The 21,610-nt window shown below is 41.9% G+C and overlaps 1 protein-coding gene across 6 annotated transcripts in view; it reads right to left on the bottom strand.

The window, feature by feature from the left end:
• The window catches only part of NFKB1 (nuclear factor kappa B subunit 1), a 101,294-nt gene that overhangs the window by 19,635 nt on the left and 60,049 nt on the right, over window positions 1–21,610 (bottom strand). For all 6 annotated transcript variants that reach the window (XM_084855723.1, XM_084855727.1, XM_084855724.1 and 3 more), the window contains 7 exons: window positions 20,956–21,114; window positions 20,603–20,707; window positions 15,265–15,356; window positions 14,728–14,866; window positions 8,705–8,845; window positions 4,809–4,898; window positions 3,984–4,157 (listed from right to left, as the gene is read on the bottom strand). In XM_084855723.1, coding sequence (XP_084711849.1) covers window positions 3,984–4,157; window positions 4,809–4,898; window positions 8,705–8,845; window positions 14,728–14,866; window positions 15,265–15,356; window positions 20,603–20,707; window positions 20,956–21,114 — 900 coding nt within the window. The remainder of the gene's footprint in view (window positions 1–3,983; window positions 4,158–4,808; window positions 4,899–8,704; window positions 8,846–14,727; window positions 14,867–15,264; window positions 15,357–20,602; window positions 20,708–20,955; window positions 21,115–21,610) is intronic.

Genomic DNA, 21,610 nt, shown 5'->3' with positions numbered 1-21,610 from the left:
CCATGAAAAAATGTGTTTTGGGGGGGAAATGAAAAAATAAGCAATACTTATTTTTTTAGCACTCTTTACAGATCTAAACTCACTTTGTTCCTTTAGGGCAGCCTTTCCCAACCTGGTGCCCTCCAGATATTTTGGACTTCAGCTCCTGTCAGCCTCAGGCAGGATGGCCAATAGTTAGGAATGCTTGCTGTTGTAGACCAAAATATCTGTAGGGTACCAAGTTGAGGGAGGTTGCTTTAGGAACATAAAACAGCTTTAATGTTCCTAAAGTTATATTATGTATTACTTGGTTTGCTCATAAAATTATCATATATCTGAAAACTTTAAAATGTGAACTCCGTTAGTAAATTTGTAATTATTGTATGAATAAGCTATACTTTTAACATTTCATATATCAAACATGATTAATTTTATCAGCAAGCCAAGTTATACATAATGTATTTAAGGTTCCTAGTTTATGTCTGACCAGAACTTTAGCAAGTAGCCCCTGAAACATCTGAATCATCCTGGAAGCCAGAAGCAGCAGGAAGAACTAGAGGCAGAGGAAGACAAGTCCAGAACTCAGGATGCTGTAGCACAAAATCCAAACTGTCAAGAATGTACTTTTTCTTCCATATTATGATATGGTGACTGTATTAACATGTTTGGAAAATTGAGCATGACTTTGAGCATCCCAAAATGTTTATCAGTAATAGATATATTGGATCAAGAATTTTAATAAGAAATGGAAGAAATAAGTATATTGAGAATCTTACAGAGAGGATTAAAAAACATTTTGCCCCATGGTTTTATTATTTCCAGAGATTTTACATCTTTAGTCTTTCTGTAAAAGTGTTATTACATGGTTTTTAGAAATCATTTGGGGCAGAATAAAAGCTTGGTAACAATATATAAACACCTTTCTTAAATTCTAAAAAAAATATTCACAATCCAAAGCTATTCAATTTTTCAGAAAAAAACAAAAACGGTCTGTGAAGGTTTGAGGCCTACAGAAGCAAGGCAAAAAGATCAGGCCTAGAAGCCTGGGTTTTTCTGTTGGGAGGGAGCATCCCTGGGAGTAGTTTCATTTTCTAAGTTAAATTTCATTTCAATTCCCCAGTTAAGTTTCATTTCTTCAGTTTGAAACAGTACTTTTAGTTTTGAGGAAGGAGGATGTATAAAGACAGCAAGAGAGCCAGTAAAAGCAGAGTCAGGAAGAGCAGATCATGAAGAAGGAGCAGGAAGAAGCAGCCTGGAGAAGTCTAAGCACAGCTAGGGTAGAGGTACTTGCATTTTGCAACTTTTATTTTCTCTTAATGCTTTTTGTATCACTCAGCTCTATTGTGTTAAATCACCTTTAGTTACACTTTGCTTGCTTTAATTTACTAAGTAAACTGTTATGGTTAAATCTGGTGCCTGGAGTGTCAATCACCCCATGCCTATAGCCTAAACCCCACATTATTGGAAAGGGGAAAGTAGAAGGAAGGTGGGACTCTTATGGAGGCAAGAGATCCTTAAGGAGTTGCTCAGGGGGTCCAGGTCATAAGGGGAACCCTGACACGGTCCTTGGAAAAAAATGGGGGGTTTCCCCAAATTTTACTGTTTTTTTCTGGGCCTTCACATCTCTAGGCGGGCCAGCAAGCCTGGAGACATAGGGGGCAAGCCAGCATGCATGGGCAGGGCCCCAACCCTCTACCACTTTAAGTCCTCATACATTTGCCTGGACAGGACTAAGTGGCTTGTGAAATATGTGAAAACAGGGACACTGCTTCATGCAAGCCAAGGAAGTAGCAAGGGTGCAAAACATGAGAGACTTGCACTTTCTCCCCGTCTTTCAGGTCTAAGGTGAAGGTGTGAAGAATATGTGTATATTCCCTATGATCAGATGATCATTCCATGCCCACAAGGTAAAGAATGCCTGTGTGCATCATACCACAGAATAGTCAACATGCTAGCTATCATTCAGGGAGTTTTGTTTGCTTAGAGAATTTTGATATTTTCTTGACTCTGGGAGTCTTTCTTGACTTAGGGCCAGTTTCCACATTACAAGACTTCATTATAGCATTTCACATTTAAAAGAATGGCCTCAAAAGACTCAAATCTAGAACAAAAAACAGGCAACACTAGTGACAGACAAGCCCACCCCACACTCCCCCAGTTTACATACGATAAGCTTTGAAAATAAATTGAGTTATTTCCATGAAAACAATCTGTAACAGCTTAGCTTATTTCCTGAGCCAATCTGACTTCAGAATTCATCCGAGGTAACCCTCCCCCATTTCCACCAAACCTCAAAGCCCCACAAATGTCAAAGCACCATCCTTGCCAGGCCCAGCCCGCCGTTCCCACATATGCCTCATTTAACAAGAGCATAATGCATAACTCTGCTATGTGTACACTGCAACTCAGGTTAAACACCCTCTAAGCCCCACGTTGGTCACTCATTATACATGTATACATGCAAGTAGTGTGTCTCTAGGTGTCTCTACATTAACGGAAATTCTGCAGGCTTACCGGGGCATTTTGCTTCTGTTCCCTTGGTGCAACGAGGGTGTGCCTTTCACAAGGCATTTCCGGGCGGCTGTAGTGTGCTTCCCATTGTTTATAATGGAACAGCACCATCTAGTGGCTGCCGAAAACACACTTTAAAAAAAATTCCAGCTTTTTTGTAATAGTGAGATTACTCAGGATAGGGACAGGAGATGTCCTGGAGGTTGACAACGTCATGCAGTGGAGCCGTAAACTTCTGTGAGTGGTCAATCACGAGCGCACAATAAATGCCTCGTGTAGAAACAGCCTGTGTGAACGAGGATACACAACTTCCTCCTCCCTTTCTGACCCCGGGTGTGCTCCAAAAGGTCCAGTTGCCTTTAGGAGACACAGGGTGATTGGGACAGACTTCTCTCCTTCCCTTCCCTACATGCCACCCCTGCTCTTGCTGGCCAAAAAAATGTTTAAAGGGAAAGGTGGCAGCAGGGAGGGTGGGGTTGGAGGGAAGAATGATAGGGAGGGAAGCCGAAAATTCTTCTCCAGCTCAGTTTTAATCCAAGCCAGAGAAGAATTCACGTGCTTGTAATTCTCACTTCAAATAAGAGGTGTCATCTGTCCTCAACACTTCAATTTATCCTTGTTCTTATATATGAAACCTTCAATTTGAAACATTTAAAAATTGATTCACTACTTGCCCACAAGAATACCCACAAAAATGTAAGAGGTTTCAGATTTAATCAACTGCCCTAATCATATAATACTGTGAAATAACATACACCTAAGCCAGAGCACACACTTCCATGCATCAATTATTCTTTGCCAGTACGTGCCCCACAAAGTCTGGTTTTCTTCAGTGGAAATGCACAGGAAGTAAAAGTGCTAAATGATTTGTCCAAGGGCTGCCTGCCTCCTCTCACAGTACGCTAATGGAGATCATCTTCAGAGTCCCTTCTCTGAGTGCCCCCAACATTCAAGCACCACCATCCATCTTGTTCTCTCATTCTTTTATTGGCTTTTAATGATATCACAAACCTTTTAACTGTCTGTTTCTTTCTACCTGATGACCTTGCTGTCTTGTATGTGCTGTTTTATTGGTTATTATGATTTTATATTTTTAAAATTATTTTACTGTAAGCCAACTTGAGGCTGTTTTATGAAATACAGGATAATATAAAATAATAAAATAAAAATACTAATAGAACTCTACTTCTGGAAGATACATGATTTCTAGGATCCAAGCTATATTTTCAATCACCTTATGTAAAACTTAAAGCAGCAATGCAATCATCCTTGCAGGTTGGGGGGGCAATGCGAAGACAGCATAAATGGCTAAAGTATCTATAAATAATATATTGGAAGATGCCTGAATGTAGGGAATGTATCTCCTATTTCCAAGACTGATCAAATCTCACAACTTTGGAACTGTGTGTTGCATGTAAGGGTCAAGCCGTTAATCCAAGTTTCTCCTTCCTAAATGAATGCAATGACACTAGGTAAAAGTGTTTGCTAATTACCTTGTAAACAAATGTCTGCATCAGTACATGATAAAGTGGCTTCTTCTGCTTCAGGAGCTGTGCCAATATTGGTTTTGCTTTTCTCTTCAATTTCTACTTTCTCTTTGAATTTTACACTGTGTTTTTTGTGGCAGCAGCTTTCACCATCCTTTTTAGGCATGTCATTTGAGAATCCTTAAAAACACAGAAATATGTAGCATTAATTTTTTCATTTCAATTACACTGTAGAAGAAAAACAAATTAAGAGAACATAGAGCATCAGAATATTTATTTATTTTATTTTTTAGTATCATAGAATAGATGATTCTATGGAAGGGGCCTAAAGACCATTTTACATTTATATGCTCCCTTTTTATCCTCTTGCAAGGAACCCAAGGTGGCTTACATAGTCCTCCTCACCTCCATTTTATCCTCACAACAACCCTGTGAGGCAATTTAGGCTGAGAGTCGGTGACTGGCTCAAAGTCACCCAGTGAGCTTCATGGCTGATTGGGGACTAAAACCTGGATCTCCTGAGTCCCAAGTCTAACCACGACACCACACTGGTTCTCAATATGCATTTGCAAAAGCTTCCACCTGTCTTCAGTTACATTGAGAATGAATGCAAATAGCAGCCAGAGGCAGCAAACATTCCCCATCCCTTGGAAATGCACGTGACAGACATTGATCCGTGAACCTTACAGCACAACTCCCTAGTCCCAATAGGGGGTAGGGAACCGCAGGCCAGATGCGGCCCACAGAGCCTTTGGATCCAGCCTGCATCATCATGCCCCAAGCTTGTGATAAATACAATAAATGAAGAAAAAAAAACCCTTTGATAGTTACCATGTTTCATTCCTGCACCAGCCTTGTTCGTGCTGGTATGGAAGTGCATTGCTCCGTAACCAGAAAACCCATATGGCGAGTATCCATATCCTAAAAACAGCAAACAGATATATAGATTCAAGAGATGGGTCGTTAATCATAGCCTATCAGATTAAAACCCAAGTATTCATATGCCAACAGTCAGTTAAAATCCCGATGTTAAATGGGTAGGTAGTGACCACAGCATGGTCTGAAGGCACACGATGGAGCTGAAGTTCAGCAGACTTTTGTCTGTTAAGTGCCTAAATGGGAAAGTACCTGTGGATCTTGTGTACATTTCCTAGAATTCCATGGAAGAAAAGTGGGGTATAAACAATAAAAATAATTCAGAAATGGGCAGCTCCATTAAATTTTACTAATTTCTTTTCTTAACACAGCCAAGGAATCTTTAGATGCCTATAATATGCTAATGCAATGTCTTTATAATTATATTATAGAGGTGGCGTGGGGAACCTTTTCCATCTCTAATTGGGTCCAGGGAAACATGCCAGCAGTGGGCAAGGCCAAATCCCCAAATGGGTGACATATGGTCCCTGACATGTTTGTCAGGACCCACCCACCCTGCCGCACCGCTGGCAAGAAGACTTTTGAAAAGTCTCTATTGGCACTAATGGAGGCTTTTAAAAAGCCAGATTCCAGCGGGGATCTACATGAAAACAGAATGAGAAGCATGTTTGAGTATTATCTGGATTTTTATGAAATCAGCTTTGGTCCGTCAGGGGTACACAAAGCAAGAACAGCCGAGTATAAACCCCCACTTTTCATGGGTCACACAGTGCTTTAAATCTCCATACTTCTGGGCTGGGTGGGCAGAGTAGAACTGAACCTCATCAACTTGGCAGGTGCTGCTCAGTAAATGAGAGGGGAATACATCTTCTGCCCTGTCCATGCTCCCCTGCTCAGGGAAGTTTGGAAGCACTGAATTAAGCCCTCATAGTTTAACCACACACCTCTCTCCTCTCATCCACCATTGAGACATTGTGCAAGATTAAAAGAGCATCACCAAGTGCCTTCTCTTGATCCACTCCTGCCCAGTAGAACTAGGAATAATTATGATTATGGTGATGATAATAACAACGATGATGATGATAATGAAGTGTCCACTCCTGCCTCGCCCACCAGCACACTTTTCTCCACCTCAGACTATGGTAAGGTGAGCCGATTTCCCCTATGCCAGCTCTCCCTTCTTAAAGATCTATCAGGCAGGGATTAGTTTGACAGGCATGTTTCTTTGAATGCTTGGAGCAGCGTGGTTGTGAGATTATAAATGGAGAACAGAAGCTACTTCCTGTCAGTGGGTAAAGCAGGACTGGCCTATTTTGAATGACTGGAACAGCGCCACTGCGAGATCATGAACGGAGAACAGAGGCTACTTGCTCTCAATGAGTAAAGCAGGGACTGTGAATAATTGGAACAGCGCAGCTGCAAAGTCAGGAATGGAGAACAGAGGCTACTTCCTCTCAGTGGGTAAAGCAGGGACTTCCTTATTTTGAATGCTTGGAACAGCATGGCTGCGAATGGGAAACAAAGGGTACTTGATCTCAAGGGGGCAGCCCCACCCCTTGACTCGGTCACTGTCAGGTCACAGCAGGTTACACAAATAGGCACGCCCAGGATTTAATGCAGGGGGACAAGGCACACTGTAGCTGAACCACTCAGGAGCCACGTTTAAGAAAAAAGACATACCAAAAGGGCTTTCCAAAAATGTGCCTTTTCCAGAGGGAAGCAGCACAGTTGCTGCTGATTGGCCACAACATCATCTATTGCAAATGACTCCAATGTGCTCTCCCTCCACATTAAATTGGCCATGTAGATTGGGCCCAGGTGAGGGAGAGACTTTTTGAGGCAAGGTCACAGCATTGGGGGGGGGGGGGTGTTAGCGCTTCCCTTCCCAGCAGCAACCACCCCGAAAATATTCCTCCATGCTGCAATTAGGCTTTTTAAAACCTCCATCGGTGATCAGACAGAGATAACAGATTTTCCCTGCTGAAAATCTCTTATATCCAATCAGAGCTAAGAGATTTTCTGTGGCTGTGGGAGAGGGGAGAGGGCATGGGAAGCTGGAGGTTCCCAATCCTTCATATACAGTATAAACATAAAATGCTTTGAACTAATCCACTGGTGCTTGTAATGCAGCTTTTAAGAATGAGAACAATCTCTTTTCTAAGGAATGGGCCATACTAACAATCACTTGGAAAAAGTACTGCATAAAGAAAATGAAAGACTCCATGCCACCATATTTCAGGGGAATACATCTTCTGCTTCACTTTTTTTTGACTCTTGAGGGAGGGATGGGCATAAATCACTAAGAAATCCTCCCTCAAGTAGATAACAGTATTTTGAAATCAGAGTTGGTTTTTGATTATCCATAGTTCCTTAAAATCCACAGAAATCCTTACATTTTTAAGATAAGTGTGTGTGGAAGTAACTGAAGACTGATGTTTAGGGATGCAAAGAATTACTGCATAGCTTTTCAATATACAGAAACTATGTGGAATAAAGTAGTCTTAGCATTTGATCTAAAATCAATTATTATACAGAGGCTATTAATCCATTAATATACAGAGGCTATTAATCAGCCTGATATTCTTTTCAAGTTATATTGAAATGGAGTTGTTACAACAGTATCCATCAACAGGAAGAATATCTTTTAAAGCTAGAGTGGGGAATCTCTTTTGGCCTGAGGGCCAAATTCCATTTTAGAGACTCTCTTGGGGGCTGTACTCCAGTGGTGGGTGGGGCCAGAGGCAAAGAGGGCAGGGCCAAAGGCAGAAGGGCAGGGCTAAAAATACAGAAGATAGCGGAAATGGGTATACAGAAAATACAAAAATTGTAGCTTTAAAATTTAAAGAAACCTGTATTAAGCCCCTACCACTTTCTCAGGCCAGTCTCTTCATAAATTGATGGTGTTTCTCAACAGTTCTTCATGAAATTTAACAAAAAAGAAGATAACATCCAACTTGCCCTCCAAAAACAACAGGTGTACTAAAAACATAATTCAAAATCAATGACATGAATATGGCCAGTTCCCATCTTGTTGGGTTTCCCCACATCAGGTTTTCTTATCCCCCTGACTTTACCGAGGCTTCTGATTCTGGATTCTTTGTGAGATTAAGATGGGCTCCTTCATATGGTTTTTCGGAGGCCTGGCTTTATCTGCAAGTTCTATATGTTTCATTATACAGCCACTAGATGGTTCTGTTGTTATAGCACCTCTTCCTCTTTACACTGACAAATTCAAACAGCTTCTTTTTATTCGCTCATTCTTTCTGTTTCAAATAAAGCTGCGGAAATGGTCAGAAAGCATGGGAGGGGCGTTGGAAGTTGACGTCATGTAAAGGACCCACAAACTTCCACAAGTAACCAATCTCAATCACAGGATAAAAGCCCCATGTGGAGAAGCCGTTTGTCACACTCCAGTGTGCCGAAGAAAGTAAACTCAGGACAGGTCAATACAGATGAAAATACAAACCAATAAAAGTAGGATCAGGTTTGATTCTTAATACCGGCGTTCATCATGGCAGAGGTTTATTTCCCATCTCAATGACATCCCAGAGCGCAGAGAAAGTACTGTACTTGGGTAAACTGCTTTGATGAGGGCAGTAGCTTTCCTCTCTCCCTGATATTGGGTGATCCAGCCCTCAATGACGGGAATCAAACAGGGGGAGGGAGTGCAGTGTGTTTCTGTGCACAGAACCACAGAGATACACTACACCCACCAGGGGTCCTTGCAGTGCATCAGGCCTCCTGCTATACAAAGCCTGCCATACTAGTGATCATTTCACTAGTCTAGAATGCAAGGGACCATTTCTAAAATGCACATCTCAGTGTTCGTATCAGTTGCCATATCTCCTTACCTGATCCAGCACCAGCACCACCTCCAGCACCACCACCTCCTCCATACATTCCACCTCCTCCGGCACCTGCACCGCTTCCACCATAACTATCCGAGAAGTTAGGCATGAGCTTCTGTCGTTTTCTTTGCACTTCTTCTTTATCTGCATTTTGGAACAAAGGAAAGGGGTGAGAAAGACGTTATCTACACAAAGGTGTCCATTCTATTCCAAGGCAACAGGATAACAAACATAGTTAATTAAAAGGGAACAAGATCTGCTTGTGCAAAACACATGCACTGCTGAGTGGAGCTCTCAGATTTTGTTACGACAAGACTGCCCTAGCTAAAGTGAATAAAGCAAAACACTCGTGCCTTTAGTTTACTAATGGAAAGACCTCACATGCAGCTGGGAGGGGCTTCTGAAGCTCCACCTTCCAAAAAATCCGCCTGCCTGGCAAACTGCTTGGAGCAATTCAGGGGAAACTGAGGCACTGCCTCCGATAAAAGCTGCAACATTGGTCTGATACCAGGCTGGCAATTGTAATTTAAAAGTGCGCCTGAGTAAAAACTCAATTAAAAAAATGCTTCCAACAGCACAAGAGACGACTCTACACATGGACATCACCAGATGGTCAATATCGAAATCAGATTGATTATGTCCTTTGCAGCCAAAGATGGAGAAGCTCCATACAGTCAGTAAAAACAAGACCTGGAGCTGACTGTGGCTCAGATCATGAGCTGGTTCTTGCAAAATTTCGGCTTAAATTGAAGAATGTAGGGAAAACCACTAAACCATTCAGGTATGACCTAAATCATATCCCTTATGAATATACAGTGGAGGTGAGGAATAGATTTCAGGGATTAGACCTGATAGACAGAATGCCTGAGGAACTATGGACAGAGGTCCGTAACATTGTTCAGGAGGCAGCAACAAAATCCATCCCAAAGAAAAAGAAATGCAAGAAAGCCAAGTGGCTGTCTGATGAGGCTTTACAAGTAGCTGAAGAAAGAAGGGAAGCAAAAAGCAAGGGAGAAAGGGGAAGATATATCCAATTGAATGCAGAGTTCCAGAGAATAGCAAGGAGAGACAAGAAGGCCTTCTTAAATGAACAATGCAAGGAAATCGAGGAAAACAACAGAATGGGAAAGACTAGAGATCTTTTCAAGAAAATTGGAGATCTCAAGGGAACGTTTTGTGCAAAGACGGGCATGATAAAGGACAAAGAAGGCAGAGACCTCACAGAAGCAGATGAGATAAGAAGAGGTGGAAAGAATACACAGAAGAACTCTACAGGAAAGATCTAAATGTCCCTGACAGCCATGAGAGTGTGGTCACTGAACTTGAGCCGGGCATCCTAGAGAGTGAAGTCAAGTGGGCCTTAGGAAGCATTAGTAACAACAAAGCTAGCGGAGATGACAGTATTCCAGCTGAGCTATTTAAAATCCTAAAAGATGATGCTGTTAAAGTGCTGCATTCAATATGCCAACAAATTTGGAACACTCAGCAAAGGCCGCAAGACTGCAAAAGCAATGGTCAGTTTACATTCCAATTCCAAAGAAGGGCAACGCCAAAGAGTGTTCAAACTACCGCACAATTGCGCTCATTTCACATGCCAGCAAGGTGATGCTCAAAATCCTACAAGCTAGGCTTCAGCAGTATGCGAACCGAGAACTACCGGAAGTACAAGCTGGGTTTCGAAGAGGCAGAGGAACGAGAGATCAAATCGCCAACATTCGCTGCATCATGGAGAAAGCAAGAGAATTCCAGAAAAACGTCTATTTCTGTTTCATTGACTACACTAAAGCCTTTGATTGTGTGGATCACAACAAACTGTGGCAAATTCTTAAAGTGATGGGAGTACCAGACCACCTTACCTGTCTCCTGAGAAACCTGTACGAGGGTCAAGAAGCAACAGTAAGAACCGGACATGGAACAACCGAGTGGTTCAAAATTGGGAAAGGAGTACGACAAGGCTGCATATTGTCACCCTGCTTATTTAACTTATATGCAGAGTACATCATGAGAAATGCCGGGTTGGATGAATCAGAGGTCGGAATTAAGATTGCCGGGATAATTATCAACAACCTCCGATATGCAGACGATACCACCCTAATGGCAGAAAGTGAAGAGGATCTAAAGAGCCTCTTGTTGAGGGTGAAAGAGGAGAGTGCAAAAGCTGGTTTGAAACTCAACATTAAAAAAACGAAGATCATGGCATCTGGCCCTATCACTTCCTGGCATATAGAAGGGGAAGAAATGGCAGCAGTGACAGATTTTACTTTCTTGGGCTCCAAGATCACCGCAGACGGTGACTGTAGCCATGAAATTAAAAGACGCTTGCTCCTTGGGAAGAAAGCTATGGCAAACCTAGACAGCATAGTAAGAAGCAGAGACATCACCTTGCCGACAAAGGTCCGTCTAATCAAAGCTATGGTTTTCCCAGTAGTAATGTATGGCTGTGAGAGCTGGACTATAAGGAAGGCTGAGCGCCGAAGAATTGATGCTTTCGAACTGTGGTGCTGGAGAAGACTCTTACGAGTCCCCTGGACTGCAAGGAGGTCAAATCAGTCCATCCTAAAGGAAATCAACCCTGACTGCTCATTGGAAGGACAGATACTGAAGCTGAAGCTCAAATATTTTGGCCACCTAATGCGAAGAGAAAACTCCCTGGAAAAGACCCTGATGCTGGGAAAGACTGAAGGCAAAAGGAGAAGGGGACGGCAGAGGATGAGATGGCTAGATAGCATCACGGATGCAATGAATATGAACCTGAGCACACTCCGGGAGAGTGCGCAGGACAGGAAGGCCTGGCGTGCTATGGTCCATGGGGTCACGAAGAGTCGGACACGACTGAACGACTGAACAACAACAACAACAACAAAATGCTGGGCGTAATAACTTCTTCAGCACCTGGAGGCTTCCTCCCTTTCTGTCTCTGTGATTCATGTATTCCTATTTGATTTTCCTACAGTCTTTGGTAGCATGGAGAGCTGAGATCAGGACAAAAAAATCACAGAGCAGCTCTAGTATGTGTGTATGTATGCAGAAATGCTTGCATGTGTTTCATGGTCTACTTTGATTCCAGCCCAAGGCAGAAACCCTAAAGTATATGCAGATGGAAATATGTTTTTTCTTCAAATCTGCAAGGTCGACATTTAATGCATTTGTTATAGGGTGTCAGTATGCTTTTGCAGGATGAAAGGATGTGAAAAAGCAAAATAAGATATGAAGGCTACACAGAGACACAGTAGGAATGATAAAGTTGAATGCAGTGGGAGTTATTAGATAGGCAGGAGACAGTGAACACTCTGTACATGCCCAAGCCTCTTCCAAGAAGCCTCTTACTTATTTTGAGTAATCGGCCAAATAAGAAGCCTAATTGTACTTGGGCTCATACCAGGATATGAGCAAGACACAAGGGAGATCAGGTAATAACTTACACTGGCAGCCAAGGCAAACCTCAAACAAATTAAACAGCTAATCTTGTGTACCAACAGACATTAATAAAAAGGCATTGCCTAATCCACTCTGGTTCTTCTACAAGCATTTATAATGTTCAGGCAGAATATGAAGTATAGCCCAATATATTGTATCATTCCTCCTGCAATTACTAATGTCATCTGTTCCAATCTAAATGGCAAGGCAATGCCAGGAATTGGCTAAGCTGGCTATCCTAATGTCACAAAAGGGAGGGTAGGCTGAAGGATTTCTGGCTCTGATGTTACAAAAGGAGCAGAGCCAATAAGACAACCTCATAAATGTCAAAGAAGCAGGTGCCTAGGAATGGAGGAGGCAGAAGCTTTAGAAAGCAGCAGGCCACAGGAAGCAAGTGGAGTTTAGGAAAAAAAGGTTGGGAAAGGGAACGGTGCAGAGAAATGATGGGGAAAGGTGACTCAGAGGGACCAGTCTAACCAGGGAAGAAAAACTAGGGGAGGGGACAAGCAGAAAGAAGAGCTGCACATGACCAGGAGCTATGGGGGTGATAACGGCTGAAGCTCATATTTTGGTTTGTACTAACCTGCTGATAGAACTGAATATAACAGAGTGGCACAAGATGTGCTTAAGGTAAGGGACCATAGCTCAGTGTAGAGCACATGTTTTGCACACAGAAGGTCCCAGGTTCAATCCCCGGCATCTTTAGTTAAGAAAAGTATCTGGAAGCAGCTGATGGGAATGACCACTGCCTGAAACCTCGGAGAGCCACTGCCAGTCAAAGAAGACAATATTTGGCTAGACAGACAAATACTCTGACCTGGTATAAGGCACGTTCCTATGTCCCGGGGCTAGAAATATGAGAGTACAAGTGAAAATTATTTCATTACTTTCCGTGAAAGTGATGCTTCCTTAAAGAGTCTCCACACATAGATTTTCTCTGCTTAGCCAATACACACACACACGCACACACACAACCCACAGCTACTGCATTTACACGAAGTGCTTTCATATCTGGATATACTCCAAATATACCGACAAACTAAGAAACAGGAATCCTAAAAATACATAATTTCCAGCCTTGGACAATATCCAGCTGGTATAGTATGGAACAGTTAACAGAATACTGCATGGATATTTACAGCGGGTGAGTGAACGATATGCCCCCCTGCCCCAAGTAGACCATTTATCATCTGGGCATTTCCCCCAATAATACACATATAGTCAGCCAGCCCCAGGATAGATCTGGAGGTGTCAAGGGAGTTTTTGAAAGTTTCTGTAAAGTTCAAACATGCACCACAAAGATTTTTGAATCCTAAAAAAAGAAATGCACAGAGTTCATCAATTCAATGCTAAACCTGGAAATTCCCTGGTACACATCACTTCCTGCCAGTTATGATAACAAGCTATCAACAGTGAACTCAATTGTTCCCTCACTTGTCCTTCTCATGTACATGTTGTAGCATGTCACATGCCAAAACTTACAACTCTTTCAATGCTTACAACAGGTTTGATACATTTCAAGTGCTCATGTTGTCCTAAGATCAACTTGGTACGTTTGTGTTTGTAACAGCAGCACTCTGTAAGCTGAACTTTGGGGTATAGAAATACTTTTGCTTGCTTTCACACGTGTTCAGAGCTGAGCTCGACTGAGGTTTTGTCCTTTGCTACAGCATGTGCCACAGAGGCTGAAATACATTGCTATTGCTAATTTAAAGGCACATATAAAACTTCTTCCATGGCCAATTAAAACAATCACACAACAAGAAATAATGTCTCAACTTTGCAAGACAATGACCCAGGTCGCACATCGTAGCAACCCACAGTGAACAAACCATGGGTTGTTGAGAAGATAAGCGGGACCAAGCAAGCATGCTGGTTCCCACTCACTTGCCCGCTCCTGCTGCAATAAACAACCCAGGGATGCTTCATCCCTGGGTTGTTTATCATGATGGCCAAACCTGGAACCCTGGGCTGTTGAGGGACGAACAACCCAGTGTTTGAACCTGTGCCCTGAACCAGAGTGCTGTTTCTCCACTTCTATTAACAACAGGGAAACAGTGACCTGTTCTCCACCCTCCAGCTGATAGCTGTTCAGCTGAGCAACGGGGAAAATGGGTGGCCTCCACAGGGTTGCCCTCTCACAACCACAAGCGGTCTGGTCCCATAATGAAGATGGCACCGTTGAGCAGTAAGGGCTTCAGAATTACAGAGCACATGTAATGAAGCACAGCGTTACAAATATACACATTTTTACATATTACATACAAAATGCTTGCTTTAGACTGCTGCCCATGGCCCAACCCTGACAAGTTTTATGGCCTATCATTATAAAAGTTGCACATTACACAACTCACTGGTCCAAATGCAGGATCTGCTGATTGCTGAATCCATTCTGTTCAGTGGGCAGAGTGTTGTATGAATGCAGTCATTATTTCTGGACAAAATTGTAATCTAGCTTTTAACACACTACAGGAACACTACCTAATATATGCACTCACTACACCATTATTACAAAATATGCAAAAATCCCAATACAGGGATTCTAAAAACATTCTAAAGACTTGGATGCATTCCATCATGGACAATTCATATTAACAATGGCACATTACCTTTGATTTCAGGGTAGTATAGAAAAGGCTTTGGTTCACTTGTCTCCAGATCAGATTTTCGCCGTAGCTGGACAAAAACAGAAGCTGGTTTCGTGATATTAACATCTCGGTATTTGGGTGTTTTGAATACTATGGCAAACTGTAGGTAAACATGAAATAGGTTGTCATGGGCGGTACATTTATTTATATATTTCTCTGAGGACTTCAAAGCAGTGTCTTTGTTTATACAACACTTATTATTTCTATAGCACAACCAGAGGGACTTCCTCCTGACTGCTAATGTGGCAATACTTCCAATCAAGCATTGGTAGCCTGAAAACTATTCACAAGCACAATGGAGATGAGGGGAGCCTCACTGCAGGGGGCAAAAAACTTCTTGTCTCTCATTTCTTAATGGCAGCTATTTCCCCCAAATTCAATTCAAGGCAACAGAGTGTTGAAACTGATTATATGAGATCACAAACAGGTTTACACAATAAACGAAGTTAACATTGTTTGTGTACACTGCTGAGAATGCATCTTGCCAATGTGACATACCTGTCTGTGCACATCTGTAGGCGAAAAGTCTCCAAAACCCTCCCAGACACCACCGTTTTCATCTTCTTCATAAAAACGAATCTGAATATCATCTGCATTGAAAACACAAATTGAGAACTGGTTATGAGTCATGTTCATCCTCGGTCTTAATGTGGTAGATAGATAGCTCTGGTCCAGAATGGGGCAACAAAAGTGTTAGCTGGGGCAGGCCAAATGGAGCACACTACTGCAATTTTAGATCAGCTTCACTAGCCTCCTGTTGGTTTTTAGGCCCAGCTTAAAGTTCTGGGTTTGATATTTAAAGACCTAAATGGTCTGTGACCAGGGTACACCCTCCCAAAGAAAACTATCCACTTGTTTAGGACATTTCCTGAGGCCTTGTTTCATTCCCCCACCTTCCAACTCACCAACTGATGCATGGTGGGTGGCTATGTGAGATACGACTTTCTTAGTAGAGAGTAATACCTAAATTGTGGACCTCCCTTCCAAGTGAGACTCACCTGACATTAATGGGGTTTAGATGGCAGGTCAAGATACTGTTATTTCACAGGGCTTTGGGTATAATAAATAGTTCCTCCTATGCCCTATCTGGTTCTCTTTGCAATATAACTGCTATAGTTCTTTTTAGAATGCTGCTTCTCATGTGTCTGTGCAAAAAGAACAATACTGATTTACTGAAGGGAGAAGGAACACCATCCTTTAAGCTGCAACTCTGCTTTTAGATTTGGATTCCACAAATGTCTTGCATCATAGTGCTAGAAGAGCAACAGTAAAAATGTAGGGATGTATGAAAGTCACTTACCTTTCCGCGGATTATGTTTATGGTGTGGGGGGGAGGCGTTCCGTCCCTCCCCCCTAGAATCCTCAACGGCCGGCTGTGCTCCACGGCGGCTCCGTGGAGCAGCCGGCCAGGCCCAGCCCAGGCCAGAGCCGTCCGCAGCCGGATTTCTGGCCACGGAGGGCTCTGGGTAAAAACAAAAACAAACCGCGTATGCAAATGGCGGCGGCTACAGCCGCCGCCATTTGCATTCCTTATTTTTGGCCGTAATAGTCTACGTAAATATTTACGTAGACTAAGACGGCCAAAAATAAGGAACGCAAATGGCGGCGGCCGTAGCCGCCACCATTTGCGTACGCGGTGTTTGTTTGTTTTTAACCCAGCCATGATAGGCTACGCAAATCTTTACATAGCCTATCACATCCCTGTAAAAAAAAGAAAGAAAAAACCCTCCAGACTGCAAATGGCGGCGGCAGCAGCCGGTCAGAAGACCAGCCACCCCAGCGGCCGCCAGAGCCACCGCCACCCGGAACATCCACCCCAGGTAAGTCTCGTCCCAGGGGGGATCCACGGGTGGGCGGGAGGCGGCAGGCCATTCTGCCACAGATTTCGGGGGGCCGAATGCACTGGCATTCGGCCTAACCGAGATACGTGGTGGAATTCTCTGACATCCCTATAAAAATGGAAAGTAGCATTTGACTATGGACGAGAAGCACAAACATTTGTACAGCATGGCAAAACCATAGTGTTAAGAATTCTGAAGGAACACCAGGATGTGCCATCCAGAAGAGGGACTTCCTTTGGAAAATTAAGACTATTTTATTGTAGCTAAATTCTGACTAACAGTTTTTAAAAATTAAATTAAAATATATTAATTTACAGTATTTGCTACTATAACAAAAACAGTTTTCTATCCAGACTATGTCCAGAGTTACCATTCCAACACATAATACAATTGGTCAACTTGACTTTGTTTTTGGTTATCTTTTGTTTCCCAGATCTTGTATGTATATCTTTTGTCAACTTGTCAATTTCTGCTAGAGCCAAACATTTTAAGAGACATTCATGAACAGATAGAGACTGAGTGTTTTGTCCATATGACTTTGGGAGCAATGAGTAAATTCACGATGATTATTTATTTATGTTGGTAATAGCCAACTCAATCACACTGAGAAGTACCAATAACGAGTAACTTGAGTTCAATGACCCACTATTGGCAATATTATACCTAAAATATTTCTGCAATAAATTTTGAGCATGTTGACAGTCCCACCACATACGAAGAAGATCCACGTATTCAACTGAACTGGGCTTAGGTACCAACAAAATATGAGTTTATATTGTATCTTCCAGAATGACAGACTGAAATATATTTATCAATTTTTCTTCAGTGACTGGAGTTCCAAGATACCTGTCCCATAGAGCTTTAAATGAGTGCTTCTTTTTGCTAAAGTTCAGTGTCGGAGCATAACATTTTGCAAGCAGCCCTTTAGATTCCTCACATTAATAATATTTCTCCACTAGCCAGTTTTATAAAGTTGCAGTCCTATACACGCTTACCTGGGAGTAACTTCTATTGAATTCAATGTGACTTACTTCCGAGTAGATGTGCATAGGATTGTGCTGCAAGTGTGCATGAAGGACTTTAAAAAAACAACAACTAGGAAGCTTTGTATTTGTAAATACTGGAACCAGGGAAGGGCTATTCTGGGTCATGACGAGATTCTTTTTATACTGTTAAGCCACTTTGTGGATCCTGATAGATGGAAACGCAAGTAAAGTATAAATATTTTAAATAAATAAATATAATACACATAGCTGCAGCAACAGTCAGCAGACATCAAGACAATGTTTTCCTGCTACATCACCTCCTAAAGGATATGTGAAGAGTTTTATCTGTCTTTTTGGCAGCTGCCTAAGTGACTAAGGGCCAAACTATACATGACACTAACGTCACATAAAGATGCGTCAGTTTTTAAAACTTTAGAATAGCAGGTAAGGTGGAGATCGTGACTGGGACTGCAGCACTTGGAGGGTGAGATTAAGCCTTTCCTCTTGTGCCTTTGTCCCTCCTCCATTGGCTGCAATACGACATTCTCTCCCATGCCAAATAGCAGCATAGGAGGGAGAAATTTTCATCAGAGGGGGGTATGGGAGAAAAAAGATTAACCTCACCTCCTCACTTGCCATGGTCCCAAACCTGAATGAACTCCTGCACCTCCTATTTAATGTTTGCATAAACACTGACACAAACACAAGTGAGGTGTTTAGCATCAGATGAAGCGTGGCCTTAAGGCTGCAGTCTACATACATTTACCTGGGAGTCGGTCCCATGAAAATGGCTAACTTCTATATAAATGCTCATATATGTCACAGTGCCATCACTGTCATGCTCATTGCCTTGCCTACAATGGTTCTGCATTATGCAGCAACTACCTCAACTAGCAATGATGGTACAGTGCCATTACAATGGCAAGGAACATCATGTAGCACGAGAAGCTGTGAATTTATATCACGACAGCAATTTCTGCATTTAAAACTACATTTGCCTTTGCTCCAGTTCATAAAACTGGGCCACTTGGATTAACTGGAAACAAATTCTATTAAAACTAATGAGTTCAATTCTATGTATGGTCATACAGGAGTGGTGTGTAAGACCATCTAATACAGCCCTCCCTGACCTGGTGACCTCCAAATGTTTTGGCTGACAACTCCCATAATTCCTGCCTGTTGGTCATGCTGGCTGTGGCTGACGAGAGTTGAAGACCAAAACATCCAGAGGGACCCAGATTAGGGAAGCTGATCTAGGCTAAAGATTGAGATTGTCCTCTTTATTTTGAAAAAATGGCAGGGGGGACAAAGGAAAATGCTTCTTCTTGGCAATCCAGTTTTCTTCACTTGCATGCCTTGGAGTTTTCTGCCTGCAAGACATTCTGTATCCATAACCATGGATTCTAAGTTCTGCATACAGAGAAGGACGTAGGCTCATGTGGGAGCTCAATGCATACACTGGAATACCTGCAAAGCTCTGAATATTATGTCCAGGCTGTCAATTCTATAAAATAGAGGCCCATATTTTTCATCTTTGGGTGTTGGCCAGAGTGGCTTTTCCCCCTTCTAAATTATGGGGACAGTTTTTGACAACAGATGGATGTTTATCTCCCATCCTTTAATCTATAAGACTGTACTGAGAAAAACCTATTAGGTTTCATCATACATTTCAATTCTCTAGCACTGAGAGATTTCAACAAATGATGTCACAAGGGAAAACCATACTCAAGGGAAAACCCCATTTTGGGGTTTCCATTTACTCAGACATCTTTTTAAAGCATTTAACACACTTCTTTCACTTCCCTTTCTTGGATCAGGAAGGACTTTCTCAGCCTTCAGGAAAGTTACACTCAAAATGTCAAACTAAGGGAGCAAATTATCCATCCTATGGACCTTTACTGCAATTTGGGCTTGCAGAAAATAGGCCTGAATTGTTTGTTTTTATAGAGTTTGTAGGCTGCCTTTCTGCCATGCGGCACTCAAGGCCATTTACAGTTGTTGCGGTTGTTACTATTGTTGTTGTTATTTAAAATGAAAACATACATTACATAATTAAACACCACAATATTAATATAACCAAATTCCATAATAAACACTGAAGATATTTCAAAAGCTGAATTAAACAACCCTAAAGTAAATAAAAAATAGAAATATTTCTTTTACAGGCTATTTACTTTATTTTGATTCAAGAATGTCAAATATAATCCTAACAACGATGGAAACGTTTTGTTGTTTTAACTACATAGGCAGCAGCCTAATATTCTGGCAGTGAACAGTACTGAAAATCTACAACAGAATTCTGCTACAGAACACTGAGCTCTAATTATTTGTACATTCTCTTCATTCCCATCACTGTTTATTAAGATACACTGAATGTCAGTATGAAAGCCTATACAATTAAACATGTCAACTCCTGACTAGGGGTCAACCTTGCAAATGTCAGCATATGGCGCCAAGTTTTATTAATGTATCATGGAGTAGGCAACCTGGTACTGTCCAGATTTTTTGGACTACAATCCCCATCATACCCTGCCAGCATGGATGAGGCTCAAGGATCATGGGAATTGTACTCCGAAATATCAGGAAGGCCCCAGGTTGCTTACTCGATATAATTTAATTGTATGAGCTTCTCACAAACAAGCATTTCAAATACTTGCAAAATAAAACATTATGGTCTTATAATGGCTATTTTATATTTATTTATTGCATGTTTCCCTTATCCTTCCTCCAAGGAGCTCAGGATGCTGTATATAGTTTATGAATCCCAAAATGGTGGACTAGATGCTCTTATGTTCTTATTTTATCCTCACAACAACCCTGTGAGGTAGGCTAGGCTGAGAAATGATAACTGGCCCAGAGGCACCCAGTGAGCTTCATTGTTGAATGGGAATTTGAATGCAGGTCTTCCCAATTCTAGTCTGACACTCTAACCACTACACCACACTGGCTCCCAGTGATTATCATGTTTGAGCATGATTATATGGTAGTTGTAGAATCTTGAGTTCTTACCTTTCTGAACCTTGTCACAAAGAAGATAAATCTCTTCTCCTCCTGTCACACAACCTGCTGTCCGATCCATTCGTACAATTTTTAAGTTGGACGCATTGGGGGCTTCTGATGGTTATAAACAGGAAGCATTAAGTCAAATAATTTGTCGTTGCTGCTGCTGCTGCAAGAAGAGTTTCCCTCCCCTTTCAAATATAAAATATTTGAAAATATTTTATTTTCAAAGTCAATATACAATCCAACTAAGACATCACAATATACACAATTGTAATGAACACAGTAAAAGTAGGAAACAAAATGCCTATTAGAGTGGGATTTGGCCACATAATAAAATGAAAAGGGAACAAGGCACTCACTGCTATCATATATAGGATCAGAAAAGACAGGTTGAAGTCTTCTTGTAAAGCTTCCAGTGCTGTCAGGAAGGAATGCTGTGAACATGAGCCGCACAACACTGAGGTCCATCTCTTTTGTTTGCTGAAGCGCTGCCTGATGAATGATTTCTCGTTCTCTCTCTGAAACCAGTGAAGAAAGCAGCTGAATTATTACAGCTTTGTGTTTGCAATGGTGGCTAGTGGCAGACGATGGTGTTGGGGAGGGCCGTGTCCAAAAATGAATTCAGATGAGCTCTAGCCATTTTAGTGGACAAAACAAGAACTTTGTGCAAAGTAAAAAGTTAAAATGTAACATCAAGGCACTGAAGCCAAGAGCTATAGGCAACACAACTGGTATTAGAGTAAGGGGGGAATTATATTCAGTTCTATGATTCTTACACATACACTTTCCTGTCCAGCCATTTGTGTGCTCAGAATTGCAGTTATGTGCACACACACCACTGCTTTCCCCCCCAAGAGATACAGGGACTTCCACCGGTCCCCTATTCAACTTAAAGCCACCTACAGCTGCTTTACCTGCTAAAGGAAAACCCTTGGGGAAATGATTCACTGAACTACGCAGAACATGTATTTCTGCCTCCTGCCACACACACGCAAAAATAAGATAAAAATGTAT

Source organism: Heloderma suspectum, chromosome 5, assembly GCF_057233095.1.
Source record: "Heloderma suspectum isolate Gila_16-S chromosome 5, 16-S_ref, whole genome shotgun sequence".
Taxonomy (NCBI): domain Eukaryota; kingdom Metazoa; phylum Chordata; class Lepidosauria; order Squamata; family Helodermatidae; genus Heloderma; species Heloderma suspectum.
Note: the sequence above shows the minus strand (reverse complement) of the source record. Positions and strands in the feature narration are given on the sequence as shown.